Source organism: Protopterus annectens, chromosome 6.part0 (genome assembly GCF_019279795.1).
Source record: "Protopterus annectens isolate FY-2018-M chromosome 6.part0, PAN1.0, whole genome shotgun sequence".
NCBI classification, from domain to species: domain Eukaryota; kingdom Metazoa; phylum Chordata; order Ceratodontiformes; family Protopteridae; genus Protopterus; species Protopterus annectens.
The window spans coordinates 403,971,758-403,998,631 of NC_056737.1; the positions used below are offsets into that span (position 1 = coordinate 403,971,758).

Genomic DNA, 26,874 nt, shown 5'->3' on the forward strand with positions numbered 1-26,874 from the left:
TAGGAAGAACGTTCTTTGATGCCTGGCCAGGAGCATTCTGCTACTGTTACGATATTGTGTACATAGTTGGCATATATATATATATATATATATATATATGTGTCTGTTTAGATATATATATAGTTATCTGTAGATTCTTTCTATACATATGTGTATAAGCATGAATGTGCTATTCTGTAGATTGGTTTGCTTGCAAACTAGATCTGAGGTAAAGGCAGAGGGGGATTGTGGGTATTAGATTGTCTCGAGCTTCTTCTCGATGCAGAGCTTGCAAGAGGCCGGCACGGAGCCGAGGATCGGCTCCGAACCCATGTGTAAGAACAAAGGCGAGATGAACACTCCACATGGAACGTTATGGTAAGGACATAACTTCTATTTTCAGGAAATCGGAACAGATTTTTATTTCCTTTTCAGACTCCAGGAAAGGTATGCCAGTGGCTAAAACAACTCTGTCTAAATGGTTATCTGATTGTATCACATTTGCTGATTCAGCTGCCAATATGCCTTTACAACATAAAATTAAAGCTCACTCAACCAGAGCAGTTTCTACATCCTCTGCCTTTTCTGCCCGACTTTCTATTGATAACATTTGTGCAGCAGCCACTTGTTCAAAACCTCATACCTTTATCACTCATTACAAAGTTGACAGGGCTTCCAGGGACAAGGCCTCTTTTGGTCCACTGTCCTGAAAAATATACTCTGTGAGACACCCAGGATGGATGGTGCTTGGGATGCTTACCCATCAGTAAGAATGAACGGCAAGATAGAGCAACTTCACATAAAGAAGTTGTGTACTTACCATAACATTCCATGTGAGTTGTTCATCTCACCTTCATTCTTGCATCCCTCCCTCCTACCCCCTCCTGGGCTTTTAGAAGACCGAGATGATGGATCCTTCCTGGCAGCTCAACCCTTCTATACTTTCTCTTATAGAGTGATAGAATGACATATAATATTATTATACGCAGCAAACAAGATCTGTGGTAACTCTGGGTGCATCATGGGATAGGGACTTGGCCTCAAGCTATTTGAAGACCTTGAGCTTTGTAGTAGGCCGACCCAGAGTCGAGGGATCAGCTCCGATCCCATCACTAAGATTGAAGGCGAGATGAACAACTCACATGAAATGTTATAGTAAGTACATAACTTCTTTTTTTCTTAGCATGCATTTCCTGAAGGACATGAAGTATGAAACTCAAAAGTTTGTCGTCATTACTTCAGTCCTCAGTGATATGCCAGAACTATCACAAATTGTACAAGGAACAGACCAAAAAGTATGATGCAAAAAGGTTAACCCTAATCCCTAAAAAGCAAATATTTAGCTTGCACATGATTGAGTTGTTGCTGTATTTTAACGTGCAGTAATTGAGCAGTATAAATGGAGAACACTAAAGCAAAAGATGGGTCAGACCGTACTGCATCAGTTTCAGAAAGAATTGGTAACGTATAAAGCAATAAATGCTGTCAGCTCTTTCCAGACGGTCAGACACTGTTGCCTTGATTCACCACTAAAAATAAATGTGAGAGTGTTCGATCTCGCCGTTTGTTCTTACACCTGGGTTCGGAGCCGATCCTCGGCTCCGTGTCGGCCGCTTGCAAGCTCTGCATCGAGAAGAAGCTCGAGATCAACCTAACTCCCACAATCCCCCTCTGCCTTTACCTCAGATCTAGTTTGCCGCTGCAGCGTTCGCATCAGTTTGATGAGCTCGAGCAACCTCAAGCTAAGATTTATATTTTTTCTTATATTTCTTAAGAAATTTTCTTCAGAATATTATCTAAGTGACTGTGTGTGTGTGTGTTTATAGTGTTTCGAGGAATCCTCGGTTCCATATAAAGTTATTTTAACTTTATTAGAGTTTTCCCTCGGGGCCTAACCCCACTAAAGTTACTGGATTGGACATCCCTTTTACTGGATTGACTATTGGATTGACCTTTTTACCGGATTTGACTAAACTTACTGGATTAGACATACTACTGGATTTGACTTTTATTAAATTTAACCTTGTTACTTTAATAAGATGTCTGAGAAAGCTAAGTCTGGCTTTAAACGTTGCCAATGTGGGCAAAAGATGTCAGTGACTGATAACCATAGTTCCTCGTCTACTGTCTTGGCCCTCTCCATCTGCAAGAAGACTGTTCAATTTGTCATTCTTTCAGTGGAAGGGTCATGACAGATAGGCGCAGGAAACTTATAGATAGGGGTCTTTTAAAACCTACCTTTCAGGAGGCTCTGGATGCATCAGACCAGGCATCCAAATCCTCGAAGGAATCGAAGACGTCGGAGCCCAGGTCATCGGCTCCGAGCTCTTCAGTTAAGGTTCGATCACCGGTTCCACAGACTTCGGGGCCGAGTGTTGAACTTTTGTCAGTATCCGAGCCTCGAGTCTTGGAACCGGTGACGGAGCTCCCTCCACCGACACTGTTGAGGTCGGCTCCATCTTCGATTCCTTCGACGCGCTCTTCCAGACCCCTCTCCAACACCGATGTAGACCGCGTGGTGCAGAAACTAATGGAGAATACGGCCTTATCCAAACTCATCTCTGTCTCCTCCCAGTTGGTGTCGAGACTCGAAGGCCTACCCTTATCTCCATCTGTTCCTCCTCCGAAACCTATCCAGTCTTCGGAGCCGGAAGAGGCTGATCTGCTGATTGTGGAGCCCTCGGTGCCAGAACCGTCCTTCTCTCGGTCGGCACCGTTCACCTCGACTCCGTCGGATCCAGTACCGGAGTCTCGGAGCCGAAGATCCATCCTTGGTTCCGGGACCGAGAGTCAGACCGATGTTTCGGTTCCGACTCTCCCTCTCGGGGCCTCTGCTCGGATCGACTCGGCTCCGTCCTCGGGGTCGATGCCTTCGGTGCCTGTCTCGGGGATTCTTCCCATTTCCTCAGAACCGGGAGATACCTCGACTCGGGACCCGGGGGCCTTCGACCTCATGAGGAAGGTGTTGTCTACCCAGACAACCACATCAGCAGAAACAGCTTCTCCTCCCCATAAAGGACCGTTATCCTCCTCTGCACCCACGGCTACATCTAAGCGTTGAGCACCTGTGTCTCAGCCACCCCTGGAGGGTGCCCCCTCTTCCTCGGAGGCTTCTTCGGATGCTCCCACCGAAGAAGTTCCGTGGAAAAGATTGTGTAAGAGGAGACACTTAGATTCTCCACAAGAATCATTGACATCGGACACTGACTTAGATGAGTCAGAAGGGTCCCCAAAGTCACCCTCAGAGGATGTCTCTTTTTCTGACATCCTGGAGATCCTAAAGCAGAGAGGTGATTGGCAAGCCCTCCCCCCTTCTGAGGATGAGTCTTGCTGAAGGCATTCGGTGCTCGCCCTTCCTCCTCCTGGGTCACTCCGCCCTTCGATGAGTTGATGGAGCTGATTGCTCGAAGGGCGTGGGAGACGCCAGACACGGTGGAGCCAGTCCCTAGAAAGCCTAACAAATATATTACTGCCCCTCAGGATAAGGCTTATCTGACAAAGGGAGTGCCAGTGGACGCTATGGTGGTGGCAGCGGCCACGAAAAGGAGATATCTGAATCTTCCTCATCTGTCCATCCGCCTAACAGAGATTCTAGGACTATGGACAGGTATGGGAAGCGCATTTTTAGTTCAGCGGCTTTTTCTGTGTGATCCCTGAACTACTTGACCCACTTCACACGGCTACAGAGGGATCTAATCAAAGAGTTGGGAGATACCCTCCAGGGTACTACAGATGCTGCTGTTTCAGAAAAAGTTACAGCACATCTCAATACCCTTACATCCATTGTAAACTCGTCCATGAGGCTGATCTCATACGCAGCCGAAGGATCGAGTAGGGCAGCAGCTTCAGCGATTGCTCTTCGCAGACAATCCTGGATGCGCTTATGTTCTTTTGCGGAAGCCTTCAAGTCTTCCTTTACTAACGCCCCATTTGATGGTGCCACTCTCTTTGGCCCCAAAGTAAAGGAGACCCTTACCGGTGTGAGCAGGAGGGAAAGACTCTGTCTGCTGTCGGAGTCCGTTTTCCACCCCATCCAGACCGTACCCCAAAGGGCAGCGTGGTGGAAAAATGTGGTTTCAAAACCCCAAGGATCTTTCCCAGGCACACAGGGTGATGCCCCTCTAGAGGCAGAGGAGGGGGCAGAGGTGGAAGACGCCGCCCTGGCGGCAGAGGGGGTCCGCAAAACCAAGGTGACAGGGATACACCCCCTGGAAAACCTTTCCAGCACTCCTGAGAGGAGGCCCGACTGTCCTGCTCTGGAGGCAGTCGGGGGTCGCTTAGCTTTATACCCTCAGGCCTGGCAAAATCTTACATCAGACAACTGGGTAAAAAGCGTTGTTACCAGAGGCTACAGAATACCCTTCCTATTGCCCCCAATTCCGAAGAGAAAACTCCCAGATGTACCACCCCATCTGCGAGACTCTGCAGCTATAGAAATTTCAAAGCTGCTAGAAAAGAGTCATCCAACCAGTCCCAGCGGACCAAAGAGGATTCGGAACTTACTCAAGGTTCTTTTTAGTTCCAAAGAAGACAGGGGACTGGAGGCCGATTCTGGACCTAAGCAACCTCAATACCTTCGTCAAGAAAGAAAAGTTCCGAATGGTCACGCTTCAATCGATCCTTCCATTTTTACAGAAGGACGACTGGATGTGCTCAATAGATCTGAAGGACGCATACTACCACATCAAAATGGCCAGGGCGTCCAGGGATCACTTGCGCTTCCGGCTGGGAGCCAGCCACTTTCAGTTTCGAGCCCTGCCCTTTGGTCTAACCTCAGCCCCCAGGGTTTTCACCAAATGCATGGCAGTGGTGGCGTCTCACCTGAGACGCCTGGGATTCCAGGTGTTTCCGTATCTGGACGACTGGCTACTTTCTGCCACCACCCAGCGTCAACTAGTTCAGGCCAGAGATTATACACTACGGCTTTGTGTTCATCTCGGAATTTCCGTAAATTTCGAAAAATCTTCACTACAGCCATCACAGCATATCTCATTCATAGGAGCAGAATTGGATACGCATCATTTAATTCTAAGACTTCCTCCAGAAAGGATAGCCTCACTACAAAGCCACATTTCTCTCCTTCTGTCATCCAGAAAGTCCCCAGCAAAACTGGTTCTGAAAGTTTTGGGTCTCATGGCAGCTTCTCTCATTGCGATACCATTGGCAAGACTGCACATGAGAGTTCTACAATGGCTACTGTTTGCACAATGGTCGTTCCAACAGCTACCTCTGACGCACGAAATTCTGATCACAAATACATGCAAATCACACCTAGACTGGTGGCTTCAGACTTGCAACCTTTCCGGCGGAAGACCATTTGTGCTACCCACGCCGACAGCTACGGTGACCACGGACGCTTCCCTGATAGGGTGGGGGGGCATCTTTCAGGGACAGACAGTCCAAGGCGAATGGACCAATTTAGAGTACAATCTGCACATCAGTGTCCTAGAGTTGAGGGCAGTGTTTCTAGCGTTGCAACACTTTGCTCCCCTTCTTCCTCTAGGGACTATTGCAGTTCAGACGGACAACATGTCCGTAGTCTGGTACATAAACAAACAAGGGGGAACCAAGTCTTATCAGCTATGCAGAGAGGCCATGAGAATCTGGCAATGGGCGGAGTCCACGGGTCGCTTTCTGATTGCAACGCACATCCCGGGGTCATCCAACGTCATAGCCGACAGGCTGAGCAGAGCAATCCTGTTGCCTCATGAGTGGTCCCTAAAACAGTCAGTTGCGAAGAAGATTTTTCGCAAGTGGGGCCAGCCGTCCTGCGATCTTTTTGCGTCTCCAATGAACGCCAAATGCAGGAGCTACTTTGCCCTATTACCCCCTCCAGGGGAACTCCCCAGGGACGCGCTGGTTCACGATTGGCCCCCGGGTCTCCTATACGCTTTTCCTCCCTTTCCCCTGATTGCGAAGTTTCTGCAGAAAGCCAACAACCTGCAAAGGACGATTATCCTCATTGCCCCATTCTGGCCTCGTCAAATTTGGTTTCCCTTTCTTGCACACCGCATTCGGGGACCCTGGATCCTGGACCCGGAGCCAGATCTACTGACCCACTCGTCAGGGGCTCCCCACCCCTCGCTCTTCTCACTCCATCTAGCAGCTTGGCTGCTCCGCTTCCCTACTTAGCCAGGTCTGATCTTCTTTCACCTGCAGTTCAGAATATACTAGTGGCTTCTCATAAAGCTTCCACTACAAAGACCTACACTAGTAAATGTAAGCTTTGTTTTTTGGGCAAATACACAGCATTTGGATCCTGTTATGGCTCCCTTAAACAAGATCTTGGAGTTTTTAACAGAGTTGTTCCACCAAGGAGCTTCTCCTGCCACTTTAAGAGTGCAATTGGCTGCCATTTCCAATTTTCATGTGGAAGAAGGTGGGGCACCTATTATGGCCCATAGACTTTGTAAGGCCTTTTTAAAAGGATCTTTCCATATTAGACCACCAGTTAGAACTCCTACATCTCCTTGGAATCTGAACCTTTTATTATCTAAATTGATGTTGCCTCCGTTTGAACCGGCTTCCTCTTGTCCATTGAAGTATTTGTCGTGGAAGACTCTCTTTTTGGTGGCCATTACATCGGCTAGGCAGGTGTCAGAGCTTCAGGCTCTTTCTATTAAGCACCCTTATCTGATTTTTCACTCTGACAGAGTATCTCTTCGCACTAATCCATCCTTTCTCCCCAAAGTCTGTTCTATTAATAACATTAATCAATCCATTGAACTCCCTACCTTTTTCAAAAATCACTCCAATAAGTTGGAGTATATGTTACACAAGTTGGATGTTCATAGACAACTTAGATTTTACTTGGATAGAACAAAGGATCACAGGAAATCAGATCAACTTTTTATAGCCTTTGCGGACAGCAGGAAAGGTGTAGCAGTTACCAAACGAACCCTTTCCAAATGGCTAACTGATTGCATTATATTTGTTTATGCTACTTCGGAACAAACCTTACCTTTCAAACCCAAAGGACACTCTACAAGATCAGTATCTACATCCCTGGCTCATGCAGTTCGTTTACCATTAGACACTATTTGTGCAGCTGCCACTTGGTCTAAACCACATACATTCATTTCTCATTACAAGGTGGACAAGGTTTCTAGGGATAGGGCAACCTTTGGTTCCACTGTGCTCAAGAACGTTCTCCCATGAGTTCCTCAGGAACATGGAGCTAGGGCGCTACCCAGGTGTAAGAACAAGCGAGATCGAACACTCTCACATTTAGAAGTTATGTCCTTACCATAACGTTCCATGTGGAGTGTTCATCTCGCTTTGTTCTTACATTCAACCTCCACCCTCAGGAAGAACGTACAGTTTGGTGCCTGGTCTGGTTTATTCTGCTTCTGCATTCGCAGTTGTTGTGTATATATGTATGTACATATGTATATATAGGTATAAGTGTGCTTGCAGTTATGTAGTTTTTGCATGAGTATGTTTCTCTCTCTGACTTCTGGTTTGCTTGCAAACTAGATCTGAGGTAAAGGCAGAGGGGGATTGTGGGAGTTAGGTTGATCTCGAGCTTCTTCTCGATGCAGAGCTTGCAAGCGGCCGACACGGAGCCGAGGATCGGCTCCGAACCCAGGTGTAAGAACAAAGGCGAGATGAACACTCCACATGGAACGTTATGGTAAGGACATAACTTCTAATTCCATTCACTACTGTCCCTCCCCCCTCGTAATTCCTCATGCATGGCTACAAATAAAAACAATAACCCTTGAGAGATAGCTAGCTGGTAAAAGACACGAGAATCTACAACCTCCAGCCTGTCAGTTAAACCTGATTCATCTCCCAGCTGCTACAACTTTCAGCTTTTAGCAATGCATGTTCACTACAACCACTGAACTTACAGGCGTCCATATTTTATACAGTTTTGAAGCTGAGACTATAACAAAGCATGATTTCTTGTAATCATTCAAATAACATTCTTTCAAGATTGCAGAACAGATTGTGTGTTTAAAATACAGTAGATCTGTTAAAAAAAAAACTTTCACAGTATTGTCGTGCTCACCTTAGGGGTCTTCATAACCTCCGTTCTCTACCTGCGTGAGGAAGCTCAGCGTGCACACCCAACTGTGGGACTGACGTGCCGATTCACCAATAAGAGCAGTGGATGGACACCTCCCCAAACAGAGGTTGATAGTTTTCGGCTTATTTTTACAGAACAGCCGAGTGATTTTTTTTTTTTTAACAAATTAAAGACTTCTTTAAAGTTTAAAGAAGTCTTTAATTTGTTTTAAAACAAATTGCGGCACACCAGATGAAAATCCCATTAATAGAGTATGGGTGAAAGAACCCTAATTTTACTTAATGTCCAAAGAAAACTGAGATTTTATTTGGACAGAAGAAATCCATAAAATCTGATCACTTATTCAATTTCTTTGCTAAAGTTAGGGTGGCGAGTCTGGTTAGGAAGCAAACTGTTTAAATGATTCGCACATTGCTTTGGCTCCATTAATCCTATCATGGTTAGACAATTCCAACTCATATGAAGGCCAGTTACACAAGGACCACTGCAGCTACCACTGCCATTCTGAGAAAGGTTAGCACTCTGCCGATCTTGGAGGCAACTGCTTAGCCCTCTGTACATAATTTAAATAGTGCTTCCAGGGTCAGGACTAGTTTTTCCACAGGCAGTTTGCAGGGATAGTTATCCTATGACTCCAAGGTCCAGCCAGCCTCTGATCTGTAGGCTTCTAAGTTTGTTTCCAGGGGCAGTAATACAATAGTGAATATTCTGATTAACGTGGTTTATTTATTTTAGGAACTAATAATTATGGATGTCTTGAGTATATATGGCTGCAGTACCATTGCCTTCCCTCCCATCATCTACTCCTACCTGTCTACCACTGGGTTGGGGTGAGTAATCAAATTAGCCACTTCTACCTCCCGTTCCCCTCTGATCAGACACCCCACCTCCTGTGGGCTTGACCATAGCATGGAGAAGGAGTTTTGGGGGTCCTCTCCTTAGCTGCTGTTTACCCTTAAAATGGGTCATCTCAGGTGGGTGCTGCTGTAGCACATTTGCTCTGAATCACTCCAGCCAGTACAAGAATGATCAGAAGGTAGCACCGGCTGACATCTGTTTATACCATTGATTTGCTGTCATCCAGCATTGGAGGGAGTCTGGACCAGTAGGATGGAAAGCCAAAAATCTGTAGAAGTCAGGCTGACCATTAGGTTTCTGAGGCAGGAATCTCATGAGTCAGTAATGCAAAATTGAGTATACTCAGACATCTGCAGTCAAGTTCCTAACAAAGTTGCATTTGTTTACCATTAATTTCCAGGCTCCAGCACACTGTTGGAGCAAGTAAAATCCAGAGCTCAGTACAGGGTATGTTTTCTATCCTTTTTAATTTCTCCAGAAATTTTTAGGGTTTGTAATAACCTTGACAAGAATGGACCCAGTTCCTAAGTCATAGTATGATTAAAATTCATGAAATTAGTATTGCTTCCATCCATGCTATTTGCCAAGAGTGATCTAAGTGCCTGCAATGCACTCAGAGTTGCTTCTTTCTGCAGTTCATATGGAGTTGCGTGTAGCATATTTGTGAGCTTGAAAATTCTGTTAGCCATTTTGCTCATTCTGCTATTAAACTATTTGGTTGTGTTTATTCCAGATTAAAGATTTTTTAAGATTTTAAGATTAAAGAATAATTAAGATTTAGATTCCGTTGGTTCCGAAGGTCGAGCACCTTCCCAGGATCAGATATTCTCCTTCTTATGACCCCTTTTTGGGACAACAATGTAGTCCATTTCTTGAGAGACCAGAATCCCCATCGGCAACTTCCCTCAGGTCCACCAGGAGTCTTTCAGAGCAAGATGAAGTGAGGGTTGTGGACCAGCTTTTGGCAGCTAGAGGATTACCCACCCCTGCTAAGTCTTCCTTCCTTCCTGGAACGGAAGCTCTCATGGCATATTCGCCTGTATATCTTCCTCCCAGGTCTCTGAGACTTACCGATGGCCATCCCAGTGCATTCTGTCTCGGCTCTGACAGCGGAGGCTTCCCTGTCTGCACCGATTACTCTTGGTGCAACGGCTCCTTTGGACCTGCCGCACTCTCTGAGTAGTTATTGGGCGGTTAGCACCGTGGCACCTAGTTCGGCTCCTATTTTTTTCGGTGGCGTCGTCTACAGCCATGGCTCTCCCGGCAGCTGCTGGTCCTCGCGGAGCTCCTCACCTGGAGGCGGGCTCCTCAGGGTGGGGTGTGACCCCAGTTCCGCGGTTGTCCTTCTCAGTTCTGGGCTTCCATCCCTCTTCAGGTGGGCCTGCTTTCCAGGTGATGGAGAGGGTCCTTGCTTCAACAGGCTCACAATTAGCACCATTGGCATCAACACCAGAACCCCCCTCTAGCATGCAGCTGTCCCAACCCCCTACTCTGGGATCCCGAGCTCAGGAGCCGCAAGACCTTTCCTTGAAAGGAACATTTTCTACGGAGTCCTCCTCAGAAGATCCCACTGGGGAGCCATCTCGGAAGAAACTTTGCAAGAGGAAGCATCTCGATTCCCCTGAGGAATCCATCACTGAAGAGACCGATTGGGATGAGTGAGAAGGGTCCCCACAGTCTTCCCTGGAAGACGTCTCATTTGGAGACATTCTCGAGGTTCTCAAGCAAAGGGGAGACTGGAAGCCCTCCAACCCTTCTTCAGAGGAATCATTGTTCTTGCAGACCTTCCGTGCTCGGCCATCTACTTCCTGGGTGACCCCAACCTGCGGATGAGCTTATTAAACTTATTGTGCAGCATGCCTGGAAGGCTCTGGACAACATAGAACCTGTCCCCTGGAGGCCAGATAAAATTTTATCCACCCCTGAAGACCAGCCCAATTGGTCAAAGCAGCTAGTAGTTGATTCTATGGTCATGGTGGTGGCCACCAAGAGGGATCTGGCAGAAGATAGTTACACTGTTCATCCCCCGAACAGGGAGTCTCGGGCTATATGGACAGACTGAGGAAGTGGGCCTACGCTTCAGCGACCTTTGCCATGCTGTCGCTGAATTATCTGGCACACACTACTCGCCTCCAAAGAGACCTAATCTCAGAAATGTCTGCCTCTTTGGCGAGGGTACTGCCTGAGGAGGTGCATGATACTGTTGCCTCTCAGCTAGCTACCCTGGAATCCATCTCGAACTCCTCGATGCGCTTGATCTCTCACACTACCGAGGGAGCAGCTCAAGCAGCCGTATCAGGCATCATCATGAGACGGCATGCTTGGATGCATTTGTGGGACTTCGCAGACCCCTTTAAATCTTCCTTTGTCAATGCACCTGTTGACGAATCTTCCCTTTTTGGTCCCAAAGTAAGAGACACACTGTCACGTAGTGAGAAGGACTGAAAGACCTTGTCTGCTGTGGGCATACTCCCCCCCGAGATCCTACTCCAGGAACCAGAGGGGAGGAAAATTGTGGTTCAAGAAGTTCCAAGGATCTTTTTGTGACACTTGTGGTGAGCATTCCCCCCGGGGCAGAGGGGGCAACTCATCCAGAAGATGCCCCTTTTGGGGCAGAGGGGGTCCACGCAGCCAGGGCACTAGAGATTCCTTCTCTGGCCGACCCTTCCAGCACTCCTGAACAGCGGCCTGATTGCTTTCCTCTGGAAGCAGTCGGGGGTCGATTTTCCCTGCACCTACAGGCCTGGCAACTCATAACGGATGCGTGGGTGCAGAGAATAATATCCAGAGGCTATCATATCCCATTCAATCTTATTCCCAGACCCGTAAAACAAATACGCGATGTCCCACCCAGTCGGAGGAAGGCTGCAGCCTTAGAAATCGAAAATCTGCTAAGAAAGAGTCATCCATCCAGTCCCACCAGACCAGAGAGGATCTGGGTTTTACTCGAGGTTCTTTTTAGTGCCAAAAAAGACACAGGACTGGAGACCAGTCCTGGATCTCAGCTTACTAAACAAATTCATAACCTATCAAAAATTCCGGATGGTCACGGTACAGTCCATCCTCTTCTTTCTGGGGAAGGACAACTGGATGTGCTCTATAGACCTCTAGGACATGTATTACCACATAAAGATAGACAAACGCTCCCGAAGATTTCTCCGCTTCCAGCTGGAAGTCAATCACGATCAGTTCAGGGTACTGTCCTTTGGTCTCTCTCGACAGCCCCCAGAGTGTTCACCAAATGTATGGCAGTTGTAGTAGCTCATCTCTGACTACAAGGATTTCAGGTGTTTCCATATTTAGATAATTGGCTCCTTACCGCCACGACCAGGAATCTTCTCATTCTCAGTCTCTCTTACACTCAAGGCCTTGCTCTTCACCTAGGTATTACAATCAACATGGATAAATCGCAAATGTCTCTAACAAGAGCAGTGGAATCCATTGGACCAATCTTTGACACAATGTCTTGTCAAGCTTCTTTTCCTCCTCACAGGCTGTCAAAAATAAGAAGCCAGATTCAAGTCCTCCTTCCACAGACATTTGTACCAGCATGCCTTGTACTACAGCTATTGGGATCTATGGCAGCAACTATTACCTTAGTTCCACTGGTGAGGTTGCACATGAGAGTAGTACAGTGGCTCCTTCCATCACAATGGTCGATCTTAACCCACCCACTCGACCACATGATACGCCTTACAAACCTTTGCAAGAAAGAAATGCATTGGTGGATGAAGCTAGAATCAAATATTTGGTGTCAACCGTTCTGACTTCCCCAGCCCAGGGCCACAGTGACCACAGACACTTCCCTGTTAGGGTGGGGGTGGGTGGGGGGGGGGCATTTCCAGGGAAAGACAGTCCAAGGCACCTGGTCCCCCATGGAGGCTAATTTGCACATAAATGTCCTGGAATTGAGGGCAGTTCTCTTAGCGTTGCAAGCGTTCCACACATCCCTTCCTTCCGGGACCATTGCAATTCAGTCGGACAACATGTCAGTCGTCTGGTACATCAACAAACAGGGCGGAACCAGGTCTTACCCCCTGTGTCGGGAGGCCATAAGAATTTAGCACCGGGCGATGGCTTCCAACCGCTTTTTCATAGCAACGCACATTCCCGGGAGTTCCAGTCTTATTGCGGACAATCTGACCCGGGACATTTTGATGCCTCATGAGTGGTCCCATAGTCCTATAATAGTGGATCAGATCTTCCGCCATTGGGGCAGGCCTTGCTGCGACCTGTTTGCCTCTCCCCTAAACAACAAATGCAGAAGCTATTTTGCCCTGATCCCCCTTCAGGGGGAGTCACCAAGGGATGCTCTGATGCACAATTGGCTCCCGGTTCTGCTGTATGCCTTTCCACAGTTGCCTCTCATCCCGAAATTCCTCCAGAAAGCTCAAAGGTTGAGAAGCAGAGTGATCCTTGTTGCCCCTTATTGGCCCCATCAAGTCTGGTTCCCTTTCCTATGGCCTCATCTGATTCACAGCCTGTTGATCCTGGATCAATCCCACGGTCTGCTGTCTCACCCTCAGGAACTGATTCACCCCAATCTCCACAGCCTGAAGCTCACAGCTTGGTTTCTCAACTTCCGATGATTGCCAGGCTACCTGATATTTCATCCCCTATTTGCGAGATTCTTCTGACGTCACACAAACCTTCCACCAGGAAAATTTATTGTAGTAAGTGGACTAGGTTCTCTAGATGGCCCAAAGAACATAACATGGACCCCTTTTCCATGCCTATTCTGAAGATACTGCAATATCTCACTACCCTGTTGCATGCAGGAGCTTTTAGCATTGACGATTACAGTACATTTAGCAGCTATTGCAAATTTTCACAGTGGAATCGACAATTCATCTGTTATGTCACACCAACTGTGCAAAACCTTTATGAAAGGAATATTGCATATTAAACCTCCTGTCAAGCCTCCTATAGAGCCTTGGGACTTGACATTGGTGCTTCAGTCATTAACGATTCCTCCTTTCGAACCTTCTAACTCATATGATATGAAATTTTTGTCTTGGAAAACTCTACTTCTAGTAGCCCTTACCTCAGCGAGAAGAGTATCTGAGTTGCAGGCCTTGAGTGTCAAGAGACCTTATTTGATTTTTCATAGGGAAAGTGTGTCCCTACGTACTGACCCCTCCTTTTTGCCCAAGGTCATTTCTGGGTTTTCCATTAATCAATCTGTTGACCTACCGGCTTTCTTCCCTCATCATTCAGATAGAGGGGGAATACCTTCTGCATACCCTTGATGTTCACAGGCAGCTTTGTTTCTACTTGGACAAAACTAAATCTTTCCGAAAAATGGATCAATTTTTTGTGGCCTTTGCAGAACCCAGACTGGGTAAGCCCGTCTCCAAAATGACTTTATCTTCTTGGTTCAGAAACGCCATTACTTTCATCTACCATCAGAACAAAGTGTCTTTACCTTCCAGAATAAAGGCTCACTCTGCTAGATCGATGGCTACTTCAGTGGCTTTTTATTCCAGAGCCTCAATGGATATCTGCGCAGCAGCCACTTGGGCAAGACCTCATACCGTTATCACTCATTACAAATTGGATTTGACCTCCATATGGTGCTCAGGAATGTCCTTCCTTATGGCCATCCTGGACTCAAGTAGCTGGGGACTCTGTCCTAACAGTAAGGAATGAATAAAGATTTACAACATCAAATAAAGAAGATATGTCTTACCATAACGTTCCATCTGTGTGTTGTAGATCTTTATTCATTCATTACTTCCCCCTTCCTGGGCTCCTGGTGGACTTTAGGATTTCCTTATTATTTAAGGTATTTGCTCAGACAGAGCCTCCTACTGTCACTTTTATTACTTCTGTACTATATTGGCGGGCAAACTCTATCTGAAGAGACGGAGTGGAGGATTGTGGGTAGGTCTTAGATGAGAGTTTTTGGCTGGCGCGAACTTGGTAACGGTCGTGTCGGTTCCGAGGATGGAACCAAAGTCCTAACACTACTGAATGAATAAAGATCTATAACAGAGATGGAACATTATGGTAAGACATAACTTCTCTTTTGTCTGAATATTTCACTTTTTATTTGTGTATACAGTCTGCTATATTAAGCTGCCATTACTAACCTATTATCTTTTGGTTTAAATTGATTTCTCCCGAGATAGTCATGCTTCAAGTCCTGATCTTGTGTTTTTTTTCCTCCTCTTAGATAACCCATGGAGTGCTGAGGTACGCAGAAAAATCATGAGCTCCCTTACTGAGCCATTGAATTCCTTGCTGGATGTTCATATGAATTGTGGGGTGCTGCCAGAACTTGTGAAAGGACATGAAGTCACCTTGGGTAAAATTTTTATTTTGTGCAATCTTTGCTTTTACTTGCATACACTGTTTACCAAAATCTGTTACTGTCAGGTTCTCATTTCACACCTTCATCGTTTTGTATTTTTTGCAGTTATGAAGTAAGGCTTCATTAACAGTTTTGATTAGTTTTGTTTAAAACAGACTTTTAGGTTTTATTTAATTTAGTCTTCTCTCTAGACTGATTTAATCATTGCTGGCTGTGTTTTTCTGCTGAATCTGATGTTAATAATGACCTGAGAGGAAACATAATACTTTGAACTCTGGTAATTAAATTCAGTTGCAGACAAAGTAATACACTTTTCTTATTCCTACCTCCCATCCAGTAATCCAGCTGCCTGCACTTAATTTGTGGATTTATTCCATGGGAGTGAGAGATGGGTATCCCTGGACTATGAGAGAGCCAAATGGTCCATTTGTTCCTGCTTGTGAACTTTATTTTTTTTTGTTTGAGGCACTGATGCCAAGTGTCAGATTGCAGTGAGTGATTCAGATAGCGGTCTCTCAGAGCAACTTACCCCTAGGTAGATTTGCAGAGACTGGCTGGGGAGGGTGAGTGCACTCCCACACACACACACACACACTCCTCTATTCTCCTCTAAAGTGTTAGCAAGCACAACCATTGCAAGCATGCAATACACCTAGCCACCACTAAGTGTAATGTCTGCAGGCTTAGCAGCTTCTCTTTTCCCTAACTATGTGTGAACAGCTATTAGCTACTCAAGCTTATCTTCCCCAATTTTTCAGTGTCACCTGTCAGATTGCATTACCATTCACTTTGCGCGGAGTAATGAGAAAGGGAGGTACATTCTAGAATCTTCAAAGAGAGTCTGCGAGTAGTTTGCAGCAACTCTTTAACAGATCTGCTTCTTATATATGTGATGTACAATCTGAACACTACTTGCTATAGTGTAATGAAGCAACTGAGGTAGCAGCCTTTCTAAAAAGAGTTTTCTGTTTCAAGCCCTGTTCCATGTACTCCCTCCTACCTTCCTTCCTCAACAGTCAGCCAGCGTGTCATATTTCTTGCCTCGCACAGCTCAGCTTATTAGTCAAGTGTGAATTGCACTGCACATCAGAAAGATTGGTATGCCAAAAGAACTGCTCCCTCACTTTTTTCCTGTTATATCTGCAGCAGTTTCACAATAAATAATGTTAGACAATTCAAAGTATCTATAGAAAAGTGCCCAGTGAAATACACAGTTTTAAATGCATACCTGGTTCTCACACAAATATCTCTGTATAGTATTAGCATCAAGTGAATAGTCTTATTTTGTAGTGTTTTATGTAACAAATGCTTTTATGTGCTTGTTAACAATGGCTAGCTCTATTATAACCTATGATGTGCCCTCCACTTTTTTTCTAGTCAGTGATTATTTTATTCGCATATTTCCAAATGTTTAAATTATATATTATTGTAAAGTTATACACAACATACAGAACTAAGCACAATGCAGTGACAGGTGTCACTCCTCCTACATATATGCCCACTTCATTGCTTCACAATGCATATTGGTGTGACCATTTTAAATAACTGGTAGAAAGCCTTCTTAAACTTAATTGAAAGGGCAAAAAATGAAAAAGAAAAGCTACCTACAATCACTGTTGCTACTTTTGTGTGCCCAATTTCCAGAAGATTGGTAAATATGGTTCAAAAACAATGTATAAGAAATAATGCTTTTTTTGCATTGCATATTTGTGCATGTGATGATGGTGCAAGTAGCATCACTAACAAATGCCCCACTGTAGAATAGTGCACCTTGTTGAATTCTAGACCGTACGTGGAATCTTCCTCTAAAGGTGCAACAAATTCAACAAGCCCATGCTGCAGGCTGCCAAAGGGTTCACTCCTCTGAGTTTTTCAAGGATCGACTGTCAGCTTGTGCTGTTCTTTGCTGGACAGAAAAGTTCCCATGGGGGGGGATTTCCATTTTCTTATTTTTGTTGCTATTTTATATGTTCATAGGGTGTGTACTAGGCTAAGGATGACTAGGGCCTTTTTAAGCCTAGCCATGCATCCCAAATCTCTGATAAGTTCTGGTACCCATGATAAGTGTAAGAATGGGCTTGGGAAAAGAAATATTTACAAGCAGTGGCCTTGGGAGATGAACCATTTAGCATCTGCCTGTGTCCGTTCGAGATATAACTGTCAAACCAAAGATGAATTTCCTGTTCCGCATCCAGTTGTCCAAGTTACACTTGACTTGGGTTAGGGTGGAACTCTGCTTTACATTGATAAAGCTCCTCAGGAACGTTATTTTAAAGCTTGGAATGTTGTGTTTTAATGAACTGTCACAAGACTGTAATGTACTTTTAAGTGGAGCTCTCATTTTCTCTGTCAGTTTAAAAGTGGTGTAAAGTTACTGAAAACATTTTTTTCTGTGGAGAAATTGTGTTCGTTTTACTTTTGTGGGGCCGGCATAATGTTTTAAAGCGATTTTCTGTGTTTATCTGTCAAAAAAGTGACTTCTGTAGATTGGTAGTGCTTACTGGTATTTGTTGCTTGTCTTCTCTAAGAAAGAGGCACCATTTTTGGCTTAACCATTGGACAGACTACCATTCCCACTGTCTGTTCTCCTTCCAGCCACAAAAAGAAAAAAATTAAGCTAGCAGCCTTTGTCACAACATCAGGCTAGCAGTTTGACTCGGACACAGGTGGATGACTTTGCTGTCGCTTTTTGTCATACCTCACACCATTCATCTTTCACCCCAGATTCCTCTGGTGTAGCACCTATGGCCACAATGATCCAAGGGGTTAGTACATCCTTTGCAGCTGTTAGGTCTCCTCAGGTAGCAAAGAGAGCTACTCTCTTGGTCCTGGAAGACTGAACAGGGAATGTGTTCCTGCTTTGTCAGAATTCTGTACCTATCTCTGGGGAAGCTGCTGCTGCCATTAGTAACAAAGATGGCCTCATTTTACCTGTCAAAAACAAAATGAAAACCAAGTATGTATCTACTCCTTCTCAAATTTCTTAGGGTAGGAGTAGTTTATTGGGTCTGGCTTGGGGTTCTAATTCAGATTATTAATCCTTCAGTAGTTTGTGGTAAAAGAAAGAGTGATGCCTATTTATCTGAAGATTTTTAAGATTTTGAATCTGAACATGAAGTTTACAAAGAAATGTCAAGGAGGTTCCAAATAGAAATCTCAAACTCCCCAAACCAAGGGCAATCCAACAAGTTTGAATGACTATTCAAGAAACCTTGTGATCCCCCTCCCACCTTGGCCCCTCTGAATCTCCATTTTAATCTTTGGCAACAGATAGTTTCAGATAAATGGGTTCTGAATATCATTCATCATGGTTACGGATGGCAGTGGAAGGAAATTCTTCCTTTCCAAGGGGTCATTCCTCAGACTCTTATTTCCACCGGTTATTAATCACGTTTATCCGAGCAGTGATCGAACCAGTTCCTCCTTACCATGTGGGGAAGGGGTTTTATTCAGAGATGTTTCTAGTGCCAAAGAAAGAATATGCTTGGAGACCAGTTCTGGAGCTTTATCACAAACAGATTTAGGAAAGAGTGCCCAGAGTCAAAATGATGTCACTTCGCAACCTGTTACCTCTTCTTCCTCCTTCAAGTTTCCTGATAACACTAGACTTAAAAGATGCTTATCGCATCCCTGTTCATCCAGACTTCAGATGTTTCTTAAGGTTGTGTATGTTTGGATCACATCATCAGATGTTCTTCATCTCACATTGCTGCAGTCCTTACACTTGGGTAGTCCGCTGTCCTTGGTCGGCCTGAATATCAAAGTATAAGGCTGACGTCGGTCAAGGCGCATTTGACTGACATCAGAACGTCAGGGTACAAATGCGCATGACCGACGTCATATCCTCAGTCTTTTTTGCCGCATGGTCCGATGCAGAAGCAGTATTGCAAGTGCCGGTTGGCGTTCTGAGATTTTTCGTTTTCGAAGTTTCAGACCGAGTTCAAAGTTGGCTAAGTACCCCGTTGGGGAATATTTTAGTTTTTTCTTGTCTCAGTGATTTACCGGATGTCAGAAAAAGTCAATAATTGCATTTCTTGTGGGAAACAGATACCGCATAGAGATTATCATACTTTGTGTATTCCTTGCTTAGGGCCTGAGCACGACGTTGTTGGCTGTCGCTCTTGTGCTAGATTTAATAAACGCACTATAAAGAGAAGGTTGGATTGTGCCAGGTTAGTCTTTGGGAAGCGGTGCAATTATAAAATGCCGTCGGATGCTCCGGCCCGCTTCAAGAAGCGCAAGGACAAAGCAGTTAAGCCTAGGCTAGAAGAACCGTCTGTACCGGACGCCGGTTCTTTAGAGGTGTCGGTGGAGCCGGTGGCTCCACCGGAGGTTTCTTTGTGTTCCCAGGGTGAGACTTTATTATTGCAAGATGTGGCCTCTCAGGAGGCAGGTCAGGCTGAGTGGGCTTCTCCGGTTACTATACTCCCCTCCCTTCCTAGGGTGGCTAGGCCCTCTCCTTCTGTTTCAAAGGCTTCTCCCAGGGGCAGGCCAGGTTCAGTTTCAATTGGTGTCACCCCTAGTTCTTCTGGAACTGTGCCCAAGAAGCATATGCTTAAAATGGCGGAAGATTTGATTACTTTGATTAGGGGTTCTATGCCCCCTCCTGATAAGAGACCTAGGGTGGAGCCTGAGCTAGGGAATTTTGAGCAGGCTTCAGATGTTTCAGAGTCTTGACTGAAGACTTGCAGGAGTACTCTCCTTATTCTGATTCTGATGTGGATGATTCTACTCCTTCTGCTTCTCCTCCTGAGGATTTTTCTTTTTCAGAAACTCTTCATTCCATGAGGGAGCATTTTAAGTGGGAAGGTCAGGACTTCTCTGATTCCAGGAAAAGGCTTAGGGAATTTTTGTTTTTACCCCAGCATAGGCCTTTGGCTATACCTCCTGTTTTGGATGTAGTGGAAGATGTTTTTACAGAGGCTTCTCTAAATCCTGATTCTTTGCCTCCTGCTCCTGTTAAACCGGATAGGTATTACAGGGTGCCTGAAGCTCATAAGTTTCTTTTTAAGAGTCCTAGGGCAGACCCTGAAACGGTTAGCCAGGGGCCTAAAGGTGTTAAGGCTTCTGTTGTAAAGAATCCGGTTCCTGCAGACAAAGAAGCCAGGGCCTTGGATAGATGGGGAAAGAAAGTTTATACTTCTTCCACTCTTGCTATGAGGGCTTTGAATTGCCAGTTTCACATGTTGAAATACCAAAACTATCTCCTTTCACAATTGAAGACTAAGGTTGATGCTCTGGCAGAAGGTATTGATTGTAAAGAGTTACAAGATTTAGTACATGTTTCTGAACAGGTGGGTAAGCATTCTTTGCAATGTGGTTTTGATGCTGTACAGGCCTCGTCTAGGGTGGCTGCCACTGGGTCAGTTCTTCGCAGGCACGCCTGGCTGAGGGATCAGAATTTGTCTGACCATGTTAAAACAAGGATTTTAGATGCTCCTTTGCAATCTGACGTGTTGTTTGGTTCTCCTGTTGAGGCAGTTTTAAAGAAAATGGAAGACAAGGCTAAGTCTATGCAGACTGTTAAAGATTTTTTGCAGGTCCAGCCTCCAAAGTTTAGTAGAAATTGGCCTACTAAGGGGTGGACGTATCCTTCTTATGATTCCCAGTCTAGGGGTAGATCTAGATGTGGTAGGGGTAGAGCTCAGGGCTCTTTCAGGCCTCGAACAGGAAGTTCTCCTGCACAGTCTTCAGGTGAGGGCAGGGGTCAGTCCTTTCGTAAACAGACCCAATGACCTACCTTTTCAGCTGCCAGAGCCTTCTCGTCTGGCAGCACCTTTGGGAGGAAGGTTGGCACTTTTCAAGGAAAATTGGAGTTTAATTACCCAAGACAGATGGGTATTGGATATCATACACCACGGCTACAGGTTTTATTTCCATACCTTGCCTCCTTTCAAAGGCATGCCAGACGTTCCTCCTCAACAAAGAATAGAGGCTCACAAGCAAGTTTCTCTGTTGCTCCAAATAGGGGCCATACAGCCGGTCCCTATGCCAGAAGTGGGCCTAGGATTTTATTCTCGCCTGTTCCTAGTACCAAAGAAGGGGAACACGTGGAGACCAATTTTGGATTTATCTATCCTAAACACTTATCTGGACATTCCCAAGTTCAAAATGTTGACGTTGCAGCAGCTTTTACCTCTGCTGGGCAAAGATCATTGGATGGTAACTTTGGATCTCAAGGAGGCTTACCTTCATGTTCCTATCAGACTAAGTTGCAGGAAGTATCTGCGTTTTCGAGCTGGGACTTCTCACTATCAGTTCTCTGCATTGCCCTTTGGCTTATCTACTGCGCCCAGAGTGTTCACGAAAGTTCTGGCTCCAGTGATAGCTTTCTTCAGGCTAAAAGGAATACAGATCTATCCTTATTTGGACGACTGCCTGATTCTGGCTCAAGGAAGGGAAGAGCTTCTTCATCATTTGGAATATGTGATAGCAGTGCTAAGATGCCTGGGGTATTCTGTGAACGAAATAAAGTCCAGTCTAGTACCCTCTCAGGACATGTGCTTTCTGGGTGTGAGACTGAATACAGCATCCCAGATGGCCTTTTTAACCCCGGACAAACAAAAGAGTCTATCCCTTTACTTCCATCAGCTATCTCATCAGTCCGGGCTGACTGCAAGGACAGTCCTTCAAGCCTTAGGGTTCATGGCATCTTGTATTCTGGTGCTTCCCAATGCCAAACTGCATATGAGGAAGCTACAATGGTATCTCAAAATGTATGGACACAGCACTGCCAGGATCTGGACACTGTCATTCAAATAATACCTTGCATTCAAAAGGAATTGTTGTGGTGGGCTCAGGAATGTCACCTAAACAAGGGACTCTCTGTGACCCGGCCAGAGGCGAGTCAGATTTTAACGACAGATGCCTCAGACAAAGCTTGGGGAGCTCATCTAAATGGAAAGTGGATACAAGACAAGTGGCCTGCCAGACTACAACATCTACATATCAACATGAAGGAGATGTTAGCAGTCCAGTTTGCATTAATAGCTTTCAAGGAATTACTTCTTCCAGGGCAGGTGTTGATTCTAACAGACAACACAACTGTCATGTGGTACATCAACAAGCAAGGGGGAATGCATTCTTATCCTCTATGCAGGCAGGCAATGATTTTGTGGGAGACTGCTCTCAGTTTACAGCTCAATCTTCAGGCAAGGTTTCTGCCAGGAGCACAGAACTGCTTAGCAGATGTGTTGAGCAGACGAATTATGGATCCCCACGAGTGGAAATTGGATCCTCATGTATTTCAGAAATTGACAGTGTCCTGGGGAACTCCAGGCATAGATCTGTTCGCTTCTCCACTAAACCATCAGCTGCCAAAGTTTTGCACAAAAAGGTTTCATCCCACAGCTTGGAGAGTGGATGCTCTTTCTTTCAATTGGAGCAATCTTCATGTGTATGCTTTTCCACCTCTGCCTCTCCTCCCAAAGGTACTTCTAAAGGTCAGACAGGACAAGCCAAGGATGATTTTAATAGCTCCGGATTGGCCTCGACAGCACTGGTACCCATTACTGAGAAGTCTGGTACGGAAGCCTCCATGGCCTTTGCCTTCGATTCCACACCTGTTGTCACAGGAGGACAGCCATTTGCTCAATGTCAAGCTTCACTCTCTGCACCTAACAGCCTGGCATATTCTGTTTTGAACCATAGTGGGCCTCCACTTCCTCAGCAAGTTTTGAATGTTATTTTGGAAGCTAGACGGCCTAGTACAAGGAAAGTGTACGCAGACAAATGGAAGAGATTTTTATTTTGGAGTGCAGCAAAAGATTTTGATGTTTCTGAGCCTAATTTGTGTGTGGCTCTTCAATATCTTACTGAGTTACTAGACAAAGGTTTGTCTTTCTCTTCTATTAAAGTTCATGCTGCAGCAATTTCGCTCACTATGATTGCGACCCACCATTGTTTTCTCATCCTTTGTTCAAGCAATTTCTTAGAGGGCAAAGAATATAATACCCCACGAAGAGCTCCTACTCCTGCTTGGGATCTCAATTTTGTGTTGGAGAAACTCACTCTACAACCTTTTGAGCCTGCAGCTACTTCTGAGTTGAAATATTTGTCATGGAAGACTGCTTTTTTGTTGGCCATTACCTCTGCAAGAAGGGTTTCTGAATTGCAGGCCCTTATGGCGGTTGAGCCTTTCTTGATTTTCCATAAGGATAGGGTATCATTACGTACTAATCCTTCCTTTATGCCTAAGGTGGTTTCTAGTGTGGCTTTAAACCAAACTATTCATTTGCCTACTTTTTATGCAAGTCCCCAAAATAAAGGGGAAAAGATTTTGCACACTTTAGATGTAAACAGGCAGTTGCGTTATTATTTGGACAGAACTAAAGGGTTCAGGCAGTCTCAGCAGTTGTTTGTTTCTTTTGCTTTGAGTTCTCAGGGCAAGCCTGTGTCAAAACAAACTATTTCTAAGTGGATTGGGTTTTGCATTGCTTTCTGTTATTCCCATCATGGCAAGGAGATTCCAGCTGGGATTAGGCATCATTCCACTAGGGCTACTGCCACTTCAACAGCTTTTTTGAGGGGAGTGGCAACCAAGGATATTTTGGAGGCAGCTACTTGGAGTTCAGTGCATACTTTCTCTAGGCATTATCACCTGCCACTTTACTCTAAATCCAGGGCTGGTTTTGCCACTGCTGTTTTGCAGGGCATTTTGGCAGCTCCTGCTTCCTTGTAGTTAGCCATCCTCCCTTACCTCTGCTTTGGGATTCTACCCAAGTGTAAGGACTGCAGCAATGTGAGATGAAGAACATAGTACAGTTTTGTACCTACCATAAATGTAGATGTTCAAGATCCACATTGCTGCAGTCCAATTTACCTCCTCCTTCCCCTCTGTAGTTAGAGGTGGTTGTGTGGGTTGGGTTGTACATTTTGTGTATATTGTATATATTGTACATATAATTAGTGCAAGGGTGGTTGGTTGGTTGTTTGCTGTCTTTTGGTTTTGACCTTTCTTTTTAGGGTCTTCTGACATCTGGGGCAAGAAAAGACTGAGGATATGACGTCGGTCATGCGCATTTGTACCCTGACGTTCTGATGTCAGTCAAATGCGCCTTGACCGACGTCAGCCTTATACTTTGATATTCGGGCCGACCGAAGACAGCGGACTACCCAAGTGTAAGGACTGCAGCAATGTGGATCTTCGAACATCTACATTTATGGTAGGTACAAAACTGTACTTTTTCTGCCATACAAATTGGACAACCTATTGCACCAAGAGAGTTCTCAAAATGTCTAGATCTAGTTGCAGCTCATTGAAGACTGCAGGGCATCCACATTTTTTCCATATTTAGATGACTTGCTTATGTTTTCAGTCTTTTTGAAAGTGTCTGGAATCTCTCCCTTGGATGTGAGAGATCTTACACAAGCTTGGATTCCAAGAGAACATTAAGAAGTATTTTTGATTCATTCACACAGGAGTGGGTTCCTGAAATGTTAACTAGATACCTCAGTTCAAACAGCTTTTCTTCCACAAAAAAAAAATAGATCTATATCTAGATTTATGTCTAGGGTTTTCCTCTCAGATGTTGTTCTCTGCAAGGGAATACCTCAGAATTTTGAGTCTCATGGCTTCTATGATTCCCATGATACCCCTGGCAAGACTCCACATGAGAAGGATACAGTGGTGTTTGAAATCTCTCTGGTCCTATCATCAACACATTTTATCTTTTCAAATCCCATTGCTAGTGTTTGTCAGAAGAGAGATCTTTTGGTGGAGACAACAGATATCCTTAAATCCATGTCTCCCCTTCTCCCTCCTTGCTGCAAAGTAGTCATTTGCCACAGATGCCTTGGCATTCCTCTCAACTGTCCATACTTTCATATTTTTGGTCTGTTCCTCATAAAATTCATTTTTTTCTGGCAAATCATTGCCAAATGTTTGAGGATTGAAGTCAGAAAATGACAGTCCTTTGAGTTTCAGACTTCGTATCCTTCAGTAAAATTCTTGCTAAGGCAAAATGTATTGTATCAACTTTCTACATTCATAAGAGCAATGTGTAATAATTGTCCCTATTTTTGGCCTTTGTCCCTCTATTATTTATGGCTTTGTCCAGATTTCTTGCTCTAAGAGGTTGAGAGGTACATGCCTTGGACTTTGCTTGGCGAACAGTTTCAGGAGGGATAAAAGTGCAGGGGGTTGTGGGGCACCAAGGACAAATACAAGCACACAAATATCAATGAGATGCTTACCTGTGATCAAGACATTCAACTCTAAGCCGTCTGGGACCTCTAAGTGGATGCAAACTGTACCACAGTCAATGAGGGACATGAACAAGCAAGGCGGAACAAGGTTGTACCCCTCCCTTGCCAACTAGCCATGTTAGCTTGGGATAGAGCTTCACAGTACAGTTTTACTTTACAGGCATCCTACATTTTGTCAGAGCAAAATAGGGTAGCAGACAACATGAGCAGGACCGAGGCAGACCCTCCCAAATGGAAATTTGATCAAGGGGTCTTCCAAGATTTGAACCATCTGTGGGAAGGTTCAAATAGACCTATTTGCCTCTTTTCTGTGTAATCAACTGGCAGGATTCTTTTCCAGGAATACATGCAAGAAATCCGGAATGCAAATGCCTTTTCTTTTCTTTGGACAGGAATGTTCCTTTATGTTTTTCCACCCATTCCACTAATATCCATAGTACTTCTGAAGATTCAAAAGGAATCCCCCAAGGTCATTGTGGTGACTCCCTTCCGGCCCAGGTATCCGTGGTTCTCCCTTCTTTTGGAAGTGATCAGGGGCGGTTCCCACAAGCTTTTTTTTTACAGTCTGGGATCTGCTCACACAAAAACGGGGGTTTTGATACACCCAAACATCAATAAACTTCAACTGACTGCTTGAATGATCGTCTTAATTCCTTTTAGGCACCTGTTTTTTTTTTTTATTGAGGACATGCCACAAGTACTAACAGAGACAAGAAAGCCTGCTACTTGAAAATCATATATCAGCAAATAGAAAAGGTTTTCTAGCAGGTGCCAACAGCATAACCCTCACCCATTCAGGATTAGTTGTTCCCTGGTTTTACAGTATTTGTGTAAGTTACTTATTCCTCTGTCTTGGTTCATTTATAGGCTATTTCAGCATTTCTGCCCATGGATCTCCCTCTTTCAGTGCAGTTTCATGTCAAAATTGTTTTGAAAGGAGGTTTGCATAATAGACCTCTAAGAAAACCAGTGGTCCTTCCTTGAGATGGAAGCTAACACTTGCTTCATTTGAACCAGCTAATCTGAATGACTTGAGGCTGTTAACGTGGAAAACAGTTTTACTGGTTGCTTTAATTTCTGTAAGATGAGTGTGAGCTGCAAGCTTTTATCATAAGTTACCCCTATCTCATTTTCCACAGGGTCAGGATTTCTTTAAGAACTAATCCTAATTTTTTGCCGAACGTGGTATCCTAGTGTACTTTAAGCCAGACTAGCCATCTTTCCTTTTCTTTCCTGAACATAAAAGTGAATCCTTTAAAGGAGAAAGTGAACTAACTCTTTCAGGTCTTCAGATCAGTTATTCATTCTTGTGAAGGTAAGAAGGAACAACCTACATAGAAACATTATTTCCAAATGGATATCTAAGGCGATTACCTTTTATTGAACTCACCTTAGCAAAACTATTCCAGGCAGAGTCAAGGCCCGCTCTACCAGGATCATGGCTTCATCTGCGCTTTTTGGAAAAGGTTGAATTCTAGAAGTATTC

At 44.8% G+C, this 26,874-nt stretch overlaps 1 protein-coding gene across 1 annotated transcript in view; it reads left to right on the top strand.

Annotated features, from left to right (window-relative positions):
- BUB1B (BUB1 mitotic checkpoint serine/threonine kinase B) overlaps positions 1-26,874 on the top strand; it is a 1,687,592-nt gene that overhangs the window by 1,125,320 nt on the left and 535,398 nt on the right. Inside the window, exon 17 of the mRNA XM_044074144.1 lies at positions 15,045-15,176. Coding sequence (XP_043930079.1) covers positions 15,045-15,176 — 132 coding nt within the window. The remainder of the gene's footprint in view (positions 1-15,044; positions 15,177-26,874) is intronic.